The 23699-nt window shown below is 37.5% G+C and overlaps 1 protein-coding gene across 5 annotated transcripts in view; it reads right to left on the bottom strand.

Moving 5' to 3' along the window:
• The window catches only part of LOC116461984 (pro-neuregulin-1, membrane-bound isoform), a 231432-nt gene that overhangs the window by 16446 nt on the left and 191287 nt on the right, over positions 1-23699 (bottom strand). For 4 of the 5 annotated variants that reach the window (XM_032144112.2, XM_032144111.2, XM_058433435.1 and 1 more), the window contains 4 exons: positions 14742-14800; positions 7971-7994; positions 3081-3183; positions 1022-1148 (listed from right to left, as the gene is read on the bottom strand). In XM_032144112.2, coding sequence (XP_032000003.1) covers positions 1022-1148; positions 3081-3183; positions 7971-7994; positions 14742-14800 — 313 coding nt within the window. The remainder of the gene's footprint in view (positions 1-1021; positions 1149-3080; positions 3184-7970; positions 7995-14741; positions 14801-23699) is intronic. The other variant, XM_032144113.2, reaches the window with a different exon arrangement.

Here is a 23699-nt window from a genome sequence, read left to right as displayed (position 1 = left end):
AAGCACTTTGCTCCAACAAAGTCTCGAAGGTTTTTGCTACAAGACTTGCTGATAGTTTAGTAACCACCAACTCTGTAGTTGGGTCTATGATGTATCTGTTCCATTCAAAATATGCCTTTTTCTATAGGATAGAAATGGTACTACAATATAAGCTTCAAGCTTTGTGTGTTAAAAAAACCATACATCAGAGCAATAATTTGAAAACAAGAAGGATGATGCTGGAATATAAAGAGCAATACTCCAAAAGCCAAGAGATAGTGCAGCTCTGGCCCTTATCTGTAAAAAGAAAAAGAGAGATTTGAAAGATACTATCTTCAAACTCTCCAGAACCTAATATTCTATGATCTAGTTGTATTTAAAAAAGTGAATGCTGAGTGTTTGGTACGGTATGAACAAAATATTTTAATGATTATGGATATATTTTATCTGGAGGGCTTGACATCATTTAGCAAGGGCCAGGGAAGAAGCTGGCATGACACTCTTCTTTTGCTACTGAGAAGGGTGTTTGATAAGTCACTTGACCTTTCCACGCCCTAAAGGAAATCAGAATCCTTTGGAAATCATAACCAGTATAAATCATCAGGCACTGTGAATTGCCCCTAAGAAAATAACTGTGAAGCTCTTTGCTCAGTTATCTGTACTAATCAGTTACAGAATGGAGTAGCCTGTATTTCCAAGTTATATATGAAAACATTCTTTTTGATTATTGTACTATTAAATTTGTTTTCTCCCCACTCTCTCCACGCAAGCCCCAGCTATGGCCTCCTTGCAGAACAAACCCAACACTATTATTCCAACCCCTTAATGAACACTTTATAAGAGGAAATGTGCTGATTTTACAGTAACCAAATCCACTTTAAAAAATGTTCCCATTATTTTCTCCTGGCAAAAACCTGGATTCCTAGAAGCCATGGTGATTAATGGCAGCAGCTAAAAGCTTAAGAGCTTTCGAAAATAAACTTCAAGGCGTCTGAACAGAGGAGAGAGGCTCAGTTTTTTCCACTGGCCAGAGTCAACGTACATTCACCAGCTGGACATTCTCAGGGGGTGGGTTAGGATGGTGAGGCCCATTGGCAATGTTCATCATATTGTTTCGTTCAGACCGAAGGCTCTGCCGAAGACGGTCATGAAGCTTTTTCCGCTGTTTCCTGGACATAAGAAAGGGAGCATTTATTTTTTTTGATTATTTTCATTTCATAGTAGAGCCAAGTCTTTATTCTACCAACACCTATGCTCAAGGCAGTAGATTGGTGATGAGGAAGAGGGAAGGGAGTGTGTCTACTGTATCCCAGAATAAGTGAAACCACACATCCTTACCAAATAGATTTTAAAAGCCACCTGGGATTCTTATGGAAATTTAGCTGTTTTACTGAGAGAAAAGAAAAAAAGAGGATAACACAAATAAGTTGATAATTGACTAAAATCACAAATTTCCTAATCAATCTATCTTTGCCTAAGTCTTACAAATGAACACTTATTTGTCTTATATAATAATTTGTGCTGGGCTGGGAGCGGTGGCTCATTGCTGTAAGCCTAGCACTTTGGGAGGCAAAGGCAGGAGAATCAATTGAGTCCAAGAGTTTGAGACTAGCCTGGGCAACATGGAGAAGTCCTGTCTCTATAAAAAACACAAAAATTAGCCGGGCTGGTGGTGTGCACCTGTGGTCCCAGCTACTCGGGAGGCTGAGGCATGAGTATCACTTGAACCAGGGAGGCGGAGGTTGCAGTGAGCTGAGATTGTGCTACTGCATTCTAGCCTGGGTGAAAGAGCCAGATTCTGTCTAAAAAAAAAAAAAAAAAAATGGGCTGTAGAATTTATAACAGTGATTTCATTTATAGCTTTTCCTGGGGTCTCTTAAGAAAATGAACTGAGTTTTGAATATACACAGTTAGCATGTTTGTGAGTGTATCCCATGTATACGAGTGAGAATGTGGACATATTTTGCCAATGGATTTTGGCACAATTGTAACATGTTCCTACTCTGGCAACACTTTTTGTGCAATTAGGCAGCGAATATTGAGATGGAATCTAATGAGACTCACCAGGTCGACTCCAGGAAGGCCTATCTCTATCCCTTAATTCTGGCAACACACTAAATCATGGGACATTGAGAAAATACAATCCATGCTTTGGATTTTGTGGCATAAAAGCATATTATTTTTCTTCCTCAATGCAACATTCAGATTATGAAATATTCCCATGGATGATTTGGCAACAGAGTATCATGCAGCAACATTTTTTCAAAAACCTTGTTAATTTAACATATTAGGCTTGAAATGTAAGTTATATGTAGGAAAGAAAAGTGAAGAGAATCCATGTCACATAGTAATTGAATGTGTTAACATGGACCAAACTTCAAGACCAAACATAGGGAACCCAAATCTATTCTAATGTTTTCTCTTTTACATTTTCAAAGAAAGTTTTGCTTGATTTTCCTCCCCTGAGATTCCTTTTTTACATCTCACGCTGTGAGAACATTCATACTGGCAACCTAATTAGATAGAATTTAAAAATAATAATAATCATCACTACAACTCATAAAACTGCATTTCAGATACCACGAAAGGTTTCCTTTATCTCATAATTTTCAGTGTAAATTGGATTTGTTCTCAGTAGTCCTTTGAACTGAAGGTACTACTGCACCCTGAATGCCATCAGTCTCTAACTCATAGATGTTTTTCTAGGTGAAAGTTAGTTTCTTTTGGGGATAACTTAATTATACCAAAGCCCTCAAATGGACTTTTGGTATGCTCCCTCTCCTTTTAGAATGAGGTGCCTGCACTCTGTCCCACCCAAACACATACCTTCCATACAAGCCTGTCCCTCCAACCCTTTATCCACTCAGGGGCTGTGGTCATTGAACAGAAATCTTTACACGAATAGGCAAACAGCTTTCTATTTCTGTGTTTAGGAGACATCCTCAAAATGGATTATTCAGAGGAAATAATCTCCCCCTGCCCTCCTTTTTTTTTTTTTTATCCCCAAGACTAGGCTGTGGAGCTCAGATTCTGAAAAGCCCTGGCCATCTAAGCTGTCTCTGCATGAAGGAGAGAGAAAGGCATGGAGAAAGAAGGTTTACTTGGTTTTGCAGTAGGCCACCACACACATGATGCCGACCACAAGGAGGGCGATGCAGATGCCGGTTATGGTCAGCACTCTCTTCTGGTACAGCTCCTCCGCCTCTGGAAAGGGATGAGAACAGATGTCATCACAGGTCACTTCCACTTGCCAGGACTGACTACAACCAAACAGTGGGCATGCTGCATGACATTGTCCATGTTCACAAGAAAATAAACACATGACAATTCTTTACGTTTACACACATAGCTAAGGTACAACATGCTCTGCACTATGCTTTGAACATAAATACAAAAAAGCCAGCTGGGGCCATTTACAATACAAATATTATGCTCAGAAATTACTTCTAATTATAACCTATAGATATATATATATATAGTTGATAGTAAATTGGAAATCATAAACATTAATTATAAAATAACTATTTGGTTAAAACTCTGTAGTTTTATTTATTTTTTTTTTGTAGTCTCTTGCAAAATAAAATATAAAAAGCTCTTGCAAAGACAACAGGAATCAACACCAATTAAAGGAGCTGGGATTGGCATCACTGGGCGCCCCCCTTCCTCCCCTCTTTATCCCCCAGCCCCTGGCCTTTTTGTATTTCCCAGCTATTTTATATCATCACTTTATATCCAGTGGTCTTTACAAAGAGTCATTTCTAACTTAAATATATTAAATTCAAAGACATTTGCAAATATGAACTTGGCTTGTAGTTAACTAGTAAATTGAGTCAGGCTCTCTGTGATTTAACAGTAAAATGTGAACACAAGAAGCAATACAATATGAGGTAGCAGGGCACTGTATCAAAGAAAATCCTATGTGATGGGTAGGACAGTTATGGGCCCAAATGGAGACTTGTCCTTTGGAAGACAATTCTAATTACTCCACCAATTGTACTTAGAAACAAGTTTTATTTGTCCAAAGAGGTCACCAGTACAAATGATGTGTGATTTGGAATAGAGTGCACATTCATACGTTGGCCAACTTGGCAAATGAGCTAATGTAGATTATACTAAGGAAACGTGACACTTAGAACTTTGAACTAAAGATACTACTGCACCCAAAATGCGATCAGTCTCTAATTCATAGAAGTTTTTCTATTTGTGAGTTAGTTTCTTTGGGGGATAAGTTGATTACACTAAGGTAGGTCAGGTTATTAACAAGATTTGCTGATTTAATAGGGACCCTGATCCCTTAGGACCTAAGCTTCCGGTGAGTCTAATTACATTTATTGGAAGATCTTCACAGGTTCACTCAGAAAGAGAACTCAACTGGTATGAAATAAGCAGTGTAAGCTGTTCACTTGCCATTATGATCAATAAATTGGTCAAGAACTGGGGAATACTGTACAAACAGCTGACTATTCTGGACATCAACAAGGGACCCTCAAAGCATATTTCCATATTACATCTGCAGTGGCACAACTACACCTTTAACTACACCTTTTTCTCTTTTGAGAGAAGGCAGCTTGCAGGAAGTTTTCTTGAAATGAAAAAGTGAATTTTAATTTCTAGGATACAGTGGACCTTATCATGAAACAAAACATTTCCTACAAGCCGAGCCCATTATAATCAAATTCCAGTAAACAGGTCAAGAACATTGTCAAATCAAATTAATATAGCACTGATTATTAACAGGAGGAGAAGGAAAAGAGAAGTCAGTGGGTAAAGGACTAGAATGCTGCATAGATTATACAAAAACAAATCAAAAGGGTTGGAGGTGGAAAGGAAAAACAAACCAAGAGGACAGACAGACTGACAGAATGACAGAGAGACCGAGGAAGGGAAAACAAGGTTAAAAGTTAAGGAGCCATCTGAAGTCCCTGGCACAGCATGCCTGATACTAAGGGAGGAAAAATAAAGAAAGAAAAGAAAACCAGAGGGAGGAAATGCTTGGGTGGGAAGAAAAGGTGGATGCAAAGTTGGAAGGGTCATTCCATACAGCATAACTCCTAATCTAAGCTAGCAGTCATGTGGAAGCCACAGTTAGAAAGCGAAGCGGCTGGCGCATTGCGGTGAAACAATGCACCAGGAGATATTGAGTTGGTATCACGGATTTTGTGTGCAGCAAAAGTCAGATGAGGACATGGAATGTGAGTGCTTAAATGTTAATTGCGTATGTCTGCTGCCTCCCCTCCCCCATAGCCACAGGACAGGGAATTAATTTCTTTGGGGTGTTATCTGGTTGATGCTGCTGCTGTAGCCTCCCTTCCTGACCTTGGTATCCTGATCAGGTTTTAGGATACATGTCTAAGAAGCAGAGCTGTCACCCCACTGGTCCTTCTCTCCGTGGGACCCAGGACGCAGAGCACAGCTCCCTGGGCTGTGATGAGTTGGTGAAGAAATAGGAGTGTAGGTATTATTGCCAAGAGATGAAGGCCCTGTATGACTGTCCTCTTTTCCTTACCCTATTGTTTTCTTCTTTGACGATGGGCAAGCCTGTGTTTATTCTTGTCTACTGACATCTTAACATCCTATCTTTAGAAAGAAGCTGGGAAAGTGCTTCTGCAAACTTCAAAAATGGGGACATGGACAAGGGCTAAATGGGAAAAAGGCATCATGCATACTTTCAGGGATTCTTGGGACAAGTTGTCTTTTGGTTGTTGTTAATTACAGAAGAATAGATTGAGCTGCGTTTGGAAACATATGGTGCATGATGACGGGCGCATTCTTTCTATGCTGTGTAGGCAGACACACATTTTCCAGTAAAATGATCATTTCATGGAAATAAAGAGGTAGCTCAGTAAAGGCCAAAGGGTAATGTAACAGCACTAGAATGAGCTGATTCAAGCAAAGGCCCATAGAATACAGACGTGGGATTAAAATCTTGTATTCACATCAGCATTGACCAGATGCACTACAACCCTTATCCACATTGCTATTTGAATTTTTCACGGTTTGGCTCAATCAGGTGATCCCACACTATGAATGTGATCAAGGAAAAATACTTGGTGAAAAATAATATAAACAATGGATTCTTTAACCTCTTTTTTCCCCATATTAATTTTTTTCTTATGTGTCAGGTCAACTGGGGAAGAGCAAATTAGAGACAGGGCTAAAAACAAGAGTCTGTCATTCCGATCGGTGGGTCTGTCTCTGAATGAGCACAAATGCCCCAGAGTCTTCATGGTTTGGCTGGACTAACATGTTTCCAGATCAAGGACATTTTTCAGTCTGATCTGGCCTGGCCAAGAAACAGAGCCCTTACCTTTCTGAGTTGTACTTGACCTTTAAGGTCTGATTTTCCTGAAGGATGCGATGTTCTGGTTTAGTACACCGGCAAGCCTGGAACTATGAGCCTCTGGAAACTGTACCTTTGAGAAGCACGCGGATAGCAGCACCCTGTGTCTTTCCTAACCCATAGAAGATCTTACTGAAGAAGATCTTACTGAGGGGGAAGTTATATATCTCAAATATCTTTCACTTTACTGCTGGGGACAGAAACAATACATTCTATAGTCAGACCCTCCAGCTATAAAAATGAGAAATATGCTGTTAAGGATAGAAGGGTATGGGGTAATGGTAGAATTTTTTTCCCTCCCTGCAGGATAGGCCAATGATCCGTTTCATAAGTGGGACAATTTTTTTTTTCCCTGAGGGAAAAATCTCCAATAGATAGCTCCCCTCTCAGTACACAATGTGCTCCCTAGTAATAGAGGTGCTCCCCCTTGTGTTTGTCCCTCTTGGGAGATGTTCTGCAAGGCACAAAGGCCCATTCACATGCACCTGGGGGCTTCTCATCAAATTGATAGTTTACTCCTTTTTTTTTTTTTTTGAGGAAGAAATGGGCAAGTCATTGAGTAATCCCTGTAGCTGCTAGAGCTTGCAACTGCCTTATTGCCCGCAAAGTCTGGAAACTACATTATGTGCAGCCTGTGACATTATCATCCAAAAGAAGGCAGCGGCTGTAGGATGCCCCTGCTGCATGATGTCCCTGAAGCCAGCTGGATGGGGACTAGATATTCTGAGAATCAGGACATTGTGTCACTGACCCAACCATGGTCCAGGACTGCAGGCGGCGTTGAGAGAGACTGACCGGCCTGGCCCTGTGGAGTCTCTGGGAAGGTAGCACAGCTCCTTACTCCCCAGAGACTGGTCTTCAATCCCAACTATGCAGGATGAAGGCCTTCCAAAAAAGTGTGTTGTATACTCATATATTTTTCTTTTACTTTTACAGTGTGAAATTTTCTATTTGATTACTTGTCTGGATAATCTTCAGGGCTCAAATTTAATTCCATTACCACTGGAATCTCCACCTAAAATAACTCAAGGCTGCTTTCTTTCTGTTTTCTATTTCCTTCTTATAAGATAATGAAGTTGACTAGGGTGGTACTTGAGTATCTTCAGAAAATGAGTAATTCAAGTCTGTGCATTTAATATTGTGTTGTAATGTAAGGGCTTTCTATATACATTACATTGTTTATATTAAATAGATGATTTTTACATTGTATGCCAAAAATCCTACCAGGCTAAGATGCTGTGTGTTTTTTAAGCAGCTGGATTTAAAAAGTCTTTTGTTCTCAGGACTCTGAGTAGATTTCCCCTGTATCCTTTATGTGCTACTACTACTTACCCCAGCTTTTATATAACAGCAGAGCTAGATCCAATCAGTGGGTTAAGCAGCGTGGGATATATGTGAATTTGCAGCAGGTGGGGTACTTTTAAACTCTAAGTGAAGGATGCTTGGGAATCTAAAAACTGCTGCACTCGGTAACATTTCAGTAAACTAATCATAGATTGAATGCAGAGAAATCATTGTTATAGCTGTATGATCCCTTCTAAAGAAAAAGGAAATTAGTTAGGAACTGAAAGGTAAGAGTAGGAAGGGAAAAAGATTTCAGCTCATAGGCTCTAAATTCTGCACGCTAAAAGGAATGATGATTGGTCCATACCCATAAATTCAATCCCAAGATGCTCTGCCAATGCAGAAAGTTGACAAAAAAAAAGAAAGAAAGGGAAAAAGTTTCAGAAAAGAGCAATACACTGCACTCCAAAACACATTACACATGACTATTATGGCTCTCTGTGCGTGCACATTGAACCAGACAAATGGTGTGTGGTTAAGAAGCAGTGCTCAGGTACGCCTCTGTGAGTCCACATAGGGAACCTCTCTTTTTATGAGGTGTGCAAAATACCAGCACACTGTGTCTTTATTAACCCTTAAAAGACCTTACTGAGGGAGAAGTTCTGTTGCTGAACTATACCCTACATTATTTCCTTGTGTGGGAATGGAAAGATTATTTTTATAATCAGAAAAGGCATTTGATACTATTTCATTCCTTTTTAAAAGGCAGAAGCAAAGTTCCAAGGAGGTGAATTTTATTAAATTAAATTAATTAATTATTTTTTACCCAAAGACACCCATTGGCAGAGGCAGGAGCAGAAGCCAAGAGGATGGTAATTTGTTCTGAAAATGTTATCAGGTTGGACTTGGATTTTTGATTGTTTGTGGGTAGTTGGCCTCGAATACTTCTTGCTCATTGGTTATGTAATTATTTTCTTAGCTGTATCTCTTTTACTTCTTCTAATCTTCCACTTTCCTCATCACTTGCCTGTTTCATTCACAGAAAGCAACAAATGCTTCTGGCCCAAAACCCCAAACAGGGGCTTGGGACACTGGAGACTCCTTCTAGTTTTTCTCATATAAGTTCTGTATGGCAAAGGACAATTCTACGCCTCACTTTTTTCAAACTGTAAATAAAAAATAAGTGGGAAAGATCCAGTTCCTAGGGTTTTTCATCTTGACTTACTACTCCTTTAAATAACAGAGAGCCAGCGAAATCACTTCTCCAGAATGCTGGACTCCCATGCACACAGCCACTCGGAGGACCTGCAGGGCTGCCCAGGGAAGTGGACTCAAAGGTATGAGCCAAGAGCCAGCAATCCTGGCAGCTGGGACTCCAGAGACTCCAGGATTGCAGGAACAGCAGAACCTGCAGAGGCTCCATTGAAGAAGTGGGGGAAAACAAGGCCAAAAAAAAAAAAAAAAAAAAAAAAAAATCTCCAGGGATGACACTTTTCATTCTCAAAACCAAAACTGATAATCAAATTTCATGATGCGGAAGGCTCTAGGACTTCCTTTCTCTCTCTCTCTCTCTCTCTCTCTCTCTCTCTGTGTGTGTGTGTGTGCGTACATGCGCCTATGTGTGTGGTCAAGAAGCAGGTTGGCAGGAGAGACAGCATATCAACGGAGATCTATATTTTCTTTCTTTGATCACTGCCTCGAGAGATACAAGGGCTATTCAATGATATGGCAAGGTATCTCTTAAGTGTGAAAAAATGCCGTGGAGGGGTGTTTCTCTTACAAAAACTTGCATTTGGGCATGGAAAAAGTACCTCATATAGAGAGGGAAAATGCAGGAGATGAGTGTGCTGGAATCATCTTGGTTTCGGGTCCTGACTCTGCCATGGACCTTTTTAGTGACTTTGGACATGTTAATTTTTCATTAACAAAATATTTCTTATGCAAACACATGCCTCACTGGGCATGCCTGGGGAGTAAAGGAGACATGAAATATGTTGGCAAACAGCAGAAGGGGTTAACAGCTTGGGTAGCAGACACATCAAGAGATGTACCCTGGGCCACTTACTGTATTCTTGTTTACTTTTGGCTAGTTTCACGGCCAGAAAAACTCTGTAAGTTCTGGGGATACTTGAAAACTTAAAAACTTGCTGCCCTTTAAGGAAATAAAGCTTCCCAGATTTTAAGCATATATATATGCACACACACACATATATCAAAAAGTACATTGCAAAACAAGGATAATGGGAAGCATTACATATAATAATTTCCTCTGCCTTGGGTCCAGTGTACACAAGCAAATAAGCTATATTTTTCATAAATTAAAAGCTAGGGGATTTAGTTACGATTAACTCGGTTGCACAATATTCACAGCAAAATAATTTCTTCAAGTCCAGATAAATTTCTCTTGCCTCCGTGCAACACTCAATTGGTCAAAAACTGGTCATTTTTTTCCCATTTGCTTTCTTCATACAAACTTTGGAACATCAACGTGAAAATATTCATTTTCCAAGTAAGTCAATAATAAATTTCCTTACTCATTTCCATGAAGGTGGGACCCAGCTTTTCCTTCTAGAACCCCCTCCCTTCTCTTGCCTTTTTCTCCTACCAGTCAGTAATAATTTAAGGGTTAAAATCAAGCGATGTCTACAGAAACTCTTTCCAGAGAGTCAGGATTCCATGCCTACATGAACACTGCTCATGATCTATATTAGTTGCATAGAAAGCTTGGTTAAGTCTTCAATAAAATTAGTAGCATGCCCATGCATACATATTACTGCATTTACAGTTTTATAGGTAAGTCTGTCAGCCTAACTATAATTTCATTTCACGGGAAGTCATTCATATCAGGCAGCTCCAATTTCAAATAATTCAATGGGAAATTGGTACTTAAAACTGGAATCTCTTCTGGCCATAAGCCCTAACAAGGAAACAAGCAGAGGGAACATGCATCAGTCACACTAGACCCAGAGCAAATAATGTTCTAATTTATTTTTACTATTGGTAGCTACATTTCTTTCATTGTGAGTCAAAAAAAAAAAAAAAAAAAAAAAGCAGAATACAGGAGCACTTTTCATTTTATGAAAAGGTTATTACTTTCTATCTGTTCTACTTAATCTAATGTTGGCCTGGGCTCATTAAGAATCACATGCTTCCTATTGAACTTCTGCCTAGCCACTACATTTTTCAAATTAAATTAATAATTCAAAAACACAAAGTTTACTGTAAACAATCTAGTTTCCTTTTCTACATGTGATTTCCTGCTGTGCTCTGAGCAATATAAAAAAATTAATTTAAATCTAAAAGTCTTCAGAAACTAGTAAATATTGACTCACGAATCCTTTGTCTTAGGATTTTATAATTGCTTGAGGAAAACTGATTAACCTGTAGGTTAATTTAAATTTTCAATTGCATTAAAGGAAAGAACAATAGAACAACTTTCTTTTACAAAAATTATATATCCATGCAATTATGGTTTCTGTTAAAATTTGAAGACATTTAGGATTTTCCTCTTTAACATCTTGGGCCTGTCTATGCTAATCATCTCAAAGACTTAAAATCTTAAAGTCTTGACTTTCTGTACCGCTGAGATTTCGAAAGGAGTTCTGTCAATGCCAATTCTAAACGGGACCAATTTAGTGTCTGTCTTTTAATTTTAGACTTACCTTTATAAAATGGAGATACTTTTTTTTTTTCACATATGCCAATCCGTAGTGTCACTGGGCCCTTTGAAACATTAACAGGAGACTTTCTCCTTAGTTCCAAATTCCATGTGTACATAAGCACACTCACAAACACACACACAGTAAAATCTCACTAACACTTGGCTGGAATTTATGGCAATTTTGTCACAGGTGAAGTGTTCCTCTATTCTACTGTTAGCAAGATACATGTTTGATGAACAAGAATAATTTCAACAGGTTGCATTTAGAAATCCATGCAAATGATGGATGCACTCGTAACCTGTGATTCAAAACTACTTTTAAGGATATCTGCTAAATTTACGCAGTGTGAGAATGTTCCTAAAAGTTCTAAAATTACAATCTTTTAAAATATTCTAAATTTGAGCTATTCTATAATTAGGTCCTATTGTATGTTAGTTTATATATGACATACTTGCTCTGTACTGCCCCTAACTATTAAAGTGTGGGTGCTTTTTCTTTTTTCCTCCCTAAAATCTGCACATTGATTATGGAGTGCCTGTATACACACGCATATGTGTGGATGCACACACGAACACACACACAAACACACACACACACACACCCCACACCATATATTGATGAACACAATTTTTTCCAACTAGGAATTCTGTGTCAAGTTAGGTCAAATTTGAAGCTGACTAACCTTGACAATATTTTCCTAGAAAGTACTATAAAGATAATGTTTTATTTCAAGGCAAATGGCTGCCTTATAAAATATACATTTGTCCCTCTCTTTCATATTTTAAGTCAGTTTTTATAAATCAGTAAATGGCCCATTGGACATTCTGACCAGAATCAACTGTATCAAATCTGAATAATGTAAGTTTTATGTTAATAAACTTAAAAAATTATCTATTCTTTAGAATGTCATCTTTCAACTGAAAATGCAGTTTGGTAAGTTTTGAATGTTTCTCTTTGAAGGTGGGGACTATCTTTCCCCAGTTTGTGTTCAAAATTTATGTTTTCCAGACTTTAAGACTACAAACAATTAAATTTTAAAACGGTCACTATGGTGACATTCTCTATCTTTATTCTGGCTTTCATTGCTACTTGAACATAAAGTTCTCAGAGCAGCACAAATTTATTTTTCTGCCTTCTATGTAGGGGTTTGCAGAGATAAAAATTGAAAATTTAAGGCATAGAGGTTAGAACATTAACTCTCAGTAAGACAACACTGGAAAGCAATTTCTGATTGGAAGCTCTTGCTTTTCCAGACATGAGGCATCTCTGCTGCACAGCCATTACATATATTGTTCATAAATGTGCAATCAATCTTTGTTAAATCAGGTTAAATATGAATGCTGCTTTCCTGGATGTCGTCCAAAAGTGGCATTGAAAGCATACTAAAGAATTTATTTAAGGAATCACACTCTGAACTTCACAAATACATAGTGGTTATTTTAAAATGATATCTTCTGAAAAAGCAAACGGTCTAAAAGAGAAGTTGAAAATATTTTCTCTGGTTGCTCCTGTCAGATCTAACTACATAATTACACTGGGAAATAGCTTCATTTTTAATGCTTTTGTTTATATAGTGCCTGAACATTGCCTTCAAAGCACAGTAAAACTCTAACACCAAAAATGTAAGTGTAACTTAGGTGATCAGAATTGTCATTAAAATCTAAAGTATGATTTTACTGTATTTATCCAGCCACATGGATTTGCTGAGTCTATGTTATTTAAATACAAATACACATTTCTAAGAGAAATGCTTTAAGGTATTAAATAACATTCTATTTTACCCTTTTATTTTTATTTTCTATCCTATCTTTAAAAAATTAACTTAAAAATTAAATCAAGCTATTCGCTTTAGCTGTGGATAGAAAAATTCTCCCTACTAAATGCATATTATTTAAATGTTTGTGAATAAAGTGAAGGCTGTTTGGAAATTTTGCAATGCCAATTTACTAATTTTTCACAACAGAAAATGGCCTAGGAAGTTGTCTTTGATACGTAGCCTATGTAAATAAATAAATACTACCTCCCTAAATAAATGATTGCACATTATGGGTCTAATCTTACCATTATACATTATAGAATTTATTCTGGAAACTTCTATGACTGTTAACAGGAATTACAGAAAGTTATTCTCTGCATGCATCAGAACAAGGGTAAATTTGATCCTTTCAGGACCCCTAAATAACCAACTTATATCACTGTTTCTTATGTTAGGTGAATTTAAACTGCAGTAAACTATGTGACATATTTTTCAGGGTGAGCAATTGACAATCTAAATCAGTGGTTGACAAATCCAGCCCACTGTCTGCTTTTGTAAATAAAGATTTAATGGAACACACCCATGCACATCAGTTTTATGCATTGTTTACGCTGTTTTCATGCTACAATAGTAGGTTTGAGTTGTTGTGACAGTGATGGTGTCACCACAAATCCTAAAATATTTGCTCTCTGAACCTTTACAGAAAAAAATTGCCATTCTTTCATTTACATGGATAACTACATGATATGCATTTTAAATGCAATGTTTTGAAAGCTCCAGGATCAGAAGTTATAAATCCAGTTCACAATAGGACAAATACATGGTTTGGTTTATATAATTATGTACAATGTGAATTGGGTCTTTTAGGAATGATGTTCAAAACTTCAGGAAGCCACGAACATCTATCCAAATTTCCCAGTTTTGCCTTAAGTTTTATATATATACACAAACACATATTTATCCTATAGTTCAGTTGTTATATCTCAAAATAAATATTTAAACAACAGTAACTATTTTATTCTAAATTACTTTTGAAACATAAAGAAATGCTAACATAAATAAATAATTGTTTAAACTAGTGCCTGAATTACTTGTTCCCTAAGCAACATAAGCAGAAGCCAGGATATCTCATTTGCTGTGAAATGTTTGTTTTTAATTTTCCTACTTGATGCTTTTTTTAAAAAATGCCTCAATGCAAACTGTTTGGTTAATGAAGAAAAACATCTGAACTCCTTTTATTATGTTTATTTGTGACAAATAACACATTCTGAATCAAAATTAACTTACCATCGTTTCAAGTGCATATCGGTTACAGCTTAGCAACACCCTTTTCAGGATGTGGTCATTGTATAAAGAAGATGGACTGTTCAGTAGAATGATTTTTATTTTATCAATAAAAGTGAGACTTTGAAATGCCTTTATTATGATTTCACTGCTTGATATTGACTATCAATTTGTATCACATCATTCAATATCAATTCCAGAAACATCCGGAGCCTCACACACCTATTAGTATCTCAGAGCCAACTAGTCGCGAACAGAGGAAGTAATACAATTGCTTTTGTTAATGTTCTCATGCGACAGGCAGAGGCAGTCAATATTAGACCTGGTAAGACACATCTAGCTCTAGGTGGAATCTGAGGGGAGATGCAGCAACAAGAAAGCAGCACCAACTGAGCATGCTCCTATTCAGGCAGAGACAGAAAGGGAGTGGACGTACTGTAGAAGCTGGCCATTACGTAGTTTTGGCAGCGATCACCAGTAAACTCATTTGGGCACCTGAGAGAAGAAACAAAAAAACAATGGTAGAAAAACAGAGAAAAAGAGAAGAGGTGAATATATGCTAGAAAGAAGCTCCTTCAGTGTCATTTGACTGAAACTTGGTGGGTTCACCCTCAGGAACTGAATCTTTGCGCTGATCATGGCTTTCAGTCTCTGGCACTTCCCCCAGATGGTTAAAAATTGGGACAGACTGCAGTTAAGTTGGGATGGTGGAAAGATCCCAGCACTTTAAGTGGTTGCCTTCTTTCAAAGGGAACCCCTTAAAATGAAATCTGATGTTTTATTCATCTCAGTTTTCCATATGATGGCTTTGGTCACACATGTTGGAAGAAAATGTTTCTCGGTTGGCTTGCCTGCAATGGTTTGTCAGCATCACGGGCCATCGTGACTGGCCATTCTTGTAAATTGATGACTTAGGGACCCACTTTGAGAGACAGTTAAATAAGGTAACATTGAATGGGTTTATGCCTTGAGAGGTTAAGCCATAATTAGAACAAAATGAATCAGTTACGACTGAGCTGTAAAAGCACCAAGTGGTAGTGATTGTTGCTGTAGTTGGGGGAGAAAGCAAATTTCAGATTATTTTAACATACTTTCTTGGTTTTGGACTTTCATGGGCACATTCTCAGTACATCTTGCTCCAGTGAATCCAGGTTGGCACCTAGAGGGCAAACATGTGGTAAGCAAAAAAAAATGCTAAAGACACTGAGCTTTCAGACTGGCAATTTTCCTCCTATGGAATATGGAGATTCCTAAAAATGATCTGGTATCAAGCAATATAAAGAAAAGAAAAGACACAACATTTAGAAAACCATGTCCCACGAAAACTGTGGGTTACAGATTTTTGTTGTTGTTTGCTTCGGTCTTCAAATGATTGATTAACTGAAATTTAACTAGAGTGAAGTTGAAATGTGGAATAAGAGGCAGCATGGCCCGGAGAGCTGTCAATTTCCCTTTGGCATGACCCTATTTGCCACTGATCATTGATTCTCACTATGTTGAAACACTGGTTTTGATAAGCGCTAACATGATTCCATCCCTGTCTCTTATCAATAAATGATCTTGAGCTTTTTTCTTTTATATACTTATTTCAATTGTGTATTTATTTCATGGGTGTTTCATGTTACAAGTTAAGTCATTAAACAATAGAAGTCAAGTACTTTCACACTATAATGATTATTGACAAGAAAAACTACATTCCCTGTTTTTTAAAAAGACATTACAAATAAACTCTTGTTTTTAATGTTCAAAGATACTAGAAACAGATTTTTATCAAGACAAATTTCACTTAATTGCATTATCCCAAATCAAAGACAAATACGTTTTAAAATTTAGATCAGTTATTCTTATGCAGAATTACTTAATACATGTCATTTTGCATTTAAGGTAAAACTATTTTTAAAACTGTATAAAATTTTTCATGTTATTCACTCACATATATTTAACCATCAAAATTCTAGAATCCTGATACAATACTGTTCTTAAGGTCATGCAATGGGGCTGTGCTTAAATACGGAAGCTCTTTATAATTACCACTTTTTTGTTGTTGCTGTTACTCTAATAACTAAAGCATTTTAAGGGGGATTGATTTTACCAGTATATCCTCTAATAAAAAGGGCCACTGAAAGGTTCTAGGAAGCAATATACTTACAGATAGAAAGACCATCATTTTGAATTTTCAACATCCATCATCACAATTATTATTAATAGTTCATCTATACAGCAACCATCAAGCAAAGAGCCTTTCTAAGTTAGCTCTGGTAGCTCATACCTAGTGATTTTTACACAACCCTTTTCACTACAGAGTAAATAAGAATACATACTATATTTTTGGCATCAAAGAGATATGAACAAAACTGTTCCTTATTACCAATATAGGGGTAATTTCATTTCCCTTCAAACCAATTCACCAAGTGACTTGGTATATGTAATTCTCCTACTTTACGAAAATGGCCTGCGAGATAAAATACTAGCAGTTTCAGATTTTTTGCCTTGTGAGTACGTGTTTAAGCTTAAACAACAAACATCTTACATTGATACAGCTCTTTTAAACTCTTGGAAACACCTTCATATAAGTAAATGGATTATTTTTGTTTAGAATATTTTTGCCTCAGGGAATAGAGGAAGAGCTACCTTGAGAAATATGTCAATAAGAAGTATAAGCTTGGCCGGGCGCAGTGGCTCACGCCTGTAATCCTAGCACTTTGGGAGGCTGAGGTGAGAAGATCACAACAAGGTCAGGAGTTTGAGACCAGCCTGGCCAACATGGCAAAACCCTGTCTCTACAAAAAATACAAAAAATAGCCGGGTGTGGTGGTGGGCGCCTGTAATCCCAGCTACTCAGGAGGCTGAGGCAGGAGAATCACTTGAACCCAGGAGGCAGAGGCTGCAGTAAGCTGAGATCGTGCCATTGCACTACAGCCTGGGAGACAAGAGCAAGACTCTGCCTCAAAAAAAAAAAAAAAAAAGAGGCCATTTCTCATGCTTCAGTAAGAACGTCTTCACATTCTCATTGAATGTCTATAAGAAAAAACACATGGGAACTTTTTTCATATAACTTATTTGACAAAATTATTTATGAAGTAAATAGAATTTTCATTTGTTCCTAAACCAGGACTATAAGTTCATATAGACAAACCCTATAATTAAGGCAGGTGTTTCCAGAATTAATGATGTATTCAGTAATTATCATTTCATCCCGCTTCTTTGAATTCTTGATAAAAGTTAGAATTCTCATATTGAGCACAAATAATCCATTTGTTTCTTACAAAAGAACATGGTATAAGATATGTGAACATGCTGTGTATGTGTAAGAGAGAAACACACACACACCACATATTTGCTCAAGGCAGGAAATGCCCTTATGTTAGTAAGAATCATTAAATTAACAAAAAGCTAAGGAATCACGAGTTCCTTAAGAGAAGGCAGGCATTTATAAGGAAATTGTCATTAGGCATCATATAACCAGTTCTGTGATCAGAAGGCACAGGACAACTAGGTAAAGGGAGTCAGAAATCCTACCCAATCAATTTTCTAACTATTATGAATTTCTAACATGAGGTTTCCTAGGAAGCTAGCATGAGATGATGGCTTATCTCTATCATAAAATCATACAGAAAACTGGGTGCACTAACACTAGAACTACTTGAGGTATGCAAGTCATTTTTTGGAAATACCAGCTACCTCTCAACCAGAACTATCCTTTTGCTAGTGTCTGTCTTCATTTGGGAGATGAATTTTCTCAGCATTGTTTCTTAGTGTTATAAGACCCTGTTATTACTTAGAACTGACAGCATCAGCATCTCCTAGGAGCGTGCTAGTGTAAACGCAGGCCACAGCCGAGAACTATGGAATAAGAATCTTCGTTTAACAAGATCCCTAAGAGATGTGGATGTAAATTAAAGTTCAAGACGTAAGGTACCCTGAACTGGGAAAAGGGAGGCAAACGCTCTCTCTCGGTACTGTGGTATCTTGCTGTTTGGACATGGACATGCTATTTTGCTTTATGGGGCCACATTTTCCTCAGTGATAAAATGAAGGGATGTAATTAAGTGATTATCAAAGACCTCTTTTTCCACTAAGGTTCTGGGAAATGATACTTATTCTAACACATGGAATCACTGCTAGAAAACCCCAACATCGTTTCTTCTGAATGCATTACCAGTCAGGTAATGCATTCAGACAGAACTCAATGACTTCTAAAAATCCTTCTTGATAAAATGGACTTTTAAGACAACTGTTGAGGTAAAACAAATTGCAAGTGCCTAAGAAACTCAAGTGTTCAGCAACAAAAGGATGTAGCCTTCAGAGACATCTAAATTTGTTGCCAAATGAGATGGAAGGGAAAAGCAGAAACTGAGATAGTTTCTACATAAGCAAACTGCACACTGCATTGATTATGTAGAGAAAGCACATGCAGATGAAAACTCAGTTGATCTATAAGCTCTGTGAAATTCTGTGGAATTACTTTTAACAGACTAGGGAGACTGGCTTCTGATACATTTCTATTATCAACATTGTATGTTAAACATTCAATCCATCACTTTCCTGGAAGGTAAGAATAACAGTAAATCAAACCTGAGTTTGAACAATAAGCTTTGGCATGAGTTTGAGCAAATTCCAAGAATTTTATGTCTGAGAGTAATCTAAGGATCTGAATAACAAGTACTTGTTGTAGCTTTAAATATATATACGTGTGTGTGTGTGTGTGTGTGAGAGTTTGTGTGTATATATATATGCATATGTATATACCATTTGTTTCATTAATCAGATTAGAAGATGGAAATCAGGGTTTTTAAAAATTTTAGTATTTGCTCTTAACATGATCATGTTTATTCTATATTTGTTATTAATGGGGTGAAAATTCACAGTTTTTTCTGAACTTAGGCGTCACTCTTTCCCTGCCCTCCACCTCCCCATCACCCATTTCTATGCTCTGGCGAGAATTCTCTCCTTGGCTCTTGCACTGCAACCTATCCTGATCTTTCACTGCACTTATCTGTATTGTGATGATCTGTGACACACTGATCACATTCTGTCAGACAATGATCACATTCTGATCATTTTGTATCTCTAATGCCTAGCACAATGCCTGGCTCATAATGGGCTCTCACAAAATGTCGGTGAAAATGAACTTAAGATCAGACCACAGTGTCCGTATCTGATGAACAATTGTATCAAACAAGACTTTCAGGCCGAATGTGGTGGCTAACACCTGTAATCCCAGCACTTTGGGAAGCCAAGGTGGGCTGATCACTTGAGGCCAGGAGTTCGGGACCAGCCTGGCCAAAACATGGTGAATGTCTCTATCAAAAATACAAAAATTAGATGGGTGTGGTGGTGGGCGCCTGTAATCCCAGCTACATGGGAGGCTGAGGCAGGAGAATCGCTTGAACCCAGGAGGTGGAGGTTGTACTGAGCAGAGACTGTGACACTACACACCAGCCTGGGTGACAGAATGAGACTCCATCTCAAAAAAAAAAAAAAAAAGGAAGAGTCTCATACAGTTAATTGTCAAGATTGACACAGGTCAATCTTGAACATCTGTCTGTTATTTTTATAGGTTATGATACACTCTCCTCTGTGGACTCCCAGACAATTTTTTTTTTATTTTTTAAGACGGAGTCTTGCTCTGTCACCCAGGCTGGAGTACAGTGGCAAGATCTCGGCTCATTGCAGTCTCCACCTCCCAGATGCAAGCAATTCTCCTGCCTCAGTCTCCCAAGTAGCTGAGATTACAGGCATGCACTACCATGCCCAGCTAATTTTTGTATTTTCAGTAGAGACAGGGTTTCGCCATGTTGGTCAGGCTGGTCTCAAATTCCTGACCTCAGGTATCCACCTGCCTTGGCCTCCCGAAGTGCTGGGATTACAGGCGTGAGCTGTCGTGTCTGGCCTCAAATAATTTTTACAGAAATTCCCAGTATCCTTCTCACAGACTCCCTCCCTCCAATAAAATCCTTTAATAACATGTTTGCAATTTGGAAAAGACTCTTTGATTCTTTAAAAGTAAGTCTGTTATCTTGAATTTAAATACTGTTAGTGAAATACCAGTTTACTTCAGATTCAATAAAGCAGTGCATTCTACTAACCAAACTTCTGCCCAGCACCAGTATAATAAAAACTGTGGTTAATAATAACTTCAATACACTGTTAATATCCTGATATGCTTACTATGTAATCAATCATAGATGTATGTATTTTGAAATAAATTTAATGCTTTATATATTTTTTATATTCCAATTGAATAAATTATTTTCCATTTTTTTCTTGGTGGAGATTCTAGACGTATTTAAAGATATTCACGGACCCCAAGAAACTTCTAGTTAGGGTTGGCTAATTTTATAAACCACACATTTATGGTCAATTTATAAACCATCCTTAGACATCCTTTCTCTTCTCAGCTTCATTTTCATCAAACCCTCCCTTGATCAGGGACGAGAGGAAGAAAAAAAATACAGCTGATATTTCCTCTCTCTCTAGTCATCATTCCACAGTGAAATATTTGGACAATTTAAAAAATACCTTGTCAAAAAATGAAAAGTCCCTATTATCTGTCTGCTTTTCCTCAATACTAGCTGTGGTATTTGAAATTATTTGATATCTGTATTTACAAATATTAAATGATAGAAATATCAACAAATCTCTATCAAGGAATATTGATGAGTAAGTATCAGACACCAAAGCCTTTGCTCTCTCTCTGTGTAAACTCGAGGTGGCAGTGTCTACACCAGCTCCAACTGTGCTGGTCTGTTTTCCTACGGTATCGTGTTGCAAACACTGACTTTTCTCACCTCTTAGCCAGCTCAGCATTCTGTCCAGAACTCGCCCACTCACTGGCTGAGTATCTGTGTTGTAGATTATTCTTTCCCAAATGTATTGTTACTATTAGTCTGCATTTTTCCAAGATGAACCTCATTCTGTTATCTACCTTTAAGTGAAGTTTCTTGAGTTTGTACATGCTTTTCTAATTTGTGTTTTAGTGTTCTTTCTAGCATCATCTGCAAAAGACATTTATCTCCCCAAGGGAATGCCCTCTTTAACATCATTAAAGAAAATATTAAATATAAAATGTTCCAGTAATGTTTCCTTCAGATCCAACCTATATCTCCCCACCACTGTTCAGACAGTATATATCCTCCATTTTCTTTTTAATGACAATCTGGGGACTAGTTTCCAATCCATGAGATAAGAGGCTACATAGAGTGGCCACACTAGACTCATGGGTAAATGCTGAGAAAAAAACAAAACGAAAAAAAACCCTAAGTTCTCCTGGCTTTTCAAATGTTGTTTTTCAATGTCCAGGACATACAGTCCCAATAATGAGGGTGGCAGTGTTTGTGAATTAACTTCTTGTTTGAACCTTGGTGCCCTTCCTAAATCTCTGTTTGCACAGCTTGCTCTGAAATGCTCATCTGCAGAAAGACTAAAACCCTTGCCCATGTTTACTCTACATGATGAATCCTTAAGTTGGGGGTCAAACAATACCATCGGATGCGGGATCAATCTACATCCCATACATCTCCACGTCATTGTGACACAATGACATATTGACTGCTAATTTGTGGTTTGGTTTTCCTCTCTTGAGGAAGTTTCCCTGTCTCGTCAAACAACTTAGGGGTTCTGAGGGGCTTTAAAGCTCTATCCACTTCACCAGCCTCATTCTGTGATAAAACATCTAAATATTCACTTTTTCCTTAAATCATTCAATATAAATATTTCAAAATTGTGTATTCGTTTTCCTGTAAATTGACAATTTGTACTTGTATATATTTATGGGGCAGAAAGTGATGTTATGATTTATGAAGACAACGTGGAATCATTAAATCAATCTAGCTAAAATATTCATCCACTATTCACAATAGCCAAGTTATAAAATCAATTTAAGTGTTCACCAACAGATGAACGGATTAAGAAAATGTGGTATATATACACAATGAAATACTTTAAATTGACTCTATATACATCTCAAGAGTATGATTGCATACTCTTTTTTTATTCTGTTTTCCACAGAGCAGAGTCAGCCTCTGACTAGGTCTTTCATTGTACATTCCCTTAGCTCACTTAATATCCTTCATAGCACTTGGCAAACCTGTGATGTATAATTCAATTAACTATATGAAACATGATTGTTACCTGCAGTAGCCTACAGACTCCATCAGGCAAAGACCAGTATGGTTTTGTTCACTACTTTATCCATAGCATGAGCACAGAGCCTGTCTCATAGGAGCTCAATAAATGTATATGGCTGCCCAACTGATTTTTATAAGAGAGGAACGAAGCTATTCAGAACACTTAGTCAATGCACCTGATTTTAGGCAAAACTACACCTAAACTGAATCCTATAAAAACAAAAGAATTTTCTTCAACTCTACCTTGGTGAGTTAAAAGTCTAAATGAGTTAATGAATTCCTCATAAGCACATAGTAGGATTATAGATACACGAGGACATGAAAGAAACAGAAGACACGGTTGTCTGAAGAGCGCATTAACTAGATCCACATGAGTCCCACCACTTGCTCTCATAAATGCTGTCTGTATCTGTTAAATGTTACAATATTCAAGAACAGAAAAGTACTACAGGCAAGTGTAACACTGATTCCAAAGAAAGAACTCTTCTAGGCTGAGATTGGAGTTAGCAGTGTGTTCTTCTGGATGGGAAGTTCTAACCCAGTATATATCCTGTTTATTTCTTCCAAATTTCTCTTTCTGCAGCCATGATGATGAGACTGCAGGACACAACTATGAGTTTGTACCGTTGCCCCTTGTTTAATTATGTTAACCAGCTACTAATACATATTATAAAAGTTACTATCATCAGCATCATTATGTCAGTATTTTATAAAATGTTAACCTTAGCTAGTGCCTTTGATGTCTTTGACTTTCTCTTCCCATCTTACTTAGTCCCCAGACATCTTCTAGCCTGTACGGAAGACTCGCTTCCCTAAACATCTGCTATGTCTATGGTGCCACTCTCCCGCTCCAGAAGTTACTATGGCTCCCTATTAGCTATCACAATACCCAAAGTCCTCTGCCTGACCGTCAGAGATCATTAAGTGGCTCCACTGTTTAACTTAGTTCTTTTATTTTGTTCATTTGTTTTACTTCCTGGAATTAAGCTGCATGGTACCGTGTCTCAGAAAAGAATTTCTACAACCACAATGCCTTCTTGATATAAAGGAAAGACTCTATAAATGATGATTATATTTAAGAAGTCTTCTCTAACTTATTTCAGTCTTTTCTTTCCCTTCTTTAAATTTGTATTACCTTAATAGTCAGCATTGTACCATTTAGCATATATTCACTCACTGATTTTCTATTTTAGCAATTTCATTTTCTTAAACAGACTGAGTTCCCAGAGATCAGACACCATTCCTTATATTTTCTCTGTGTTTTA

The sequence above is a fragment of the Hylobates moloch genome, unplaced genomic scaffold (genome assembly GCF_009828535.3).
Source record: "Hylobates moloch isolate HMO894 unplaced genomic scaffold, HMol_V3 SCAFFOLD_22, whole genome shotgun sequence".
NCBI lineage: Eukaryota > Metazoa > Chordata > Mammalia > Primates > Hylobatidae > Hylobates > Hylobates moloch.
This window is presented reverse-complemented; position numbering and strand designations above follow the sequence as displayed.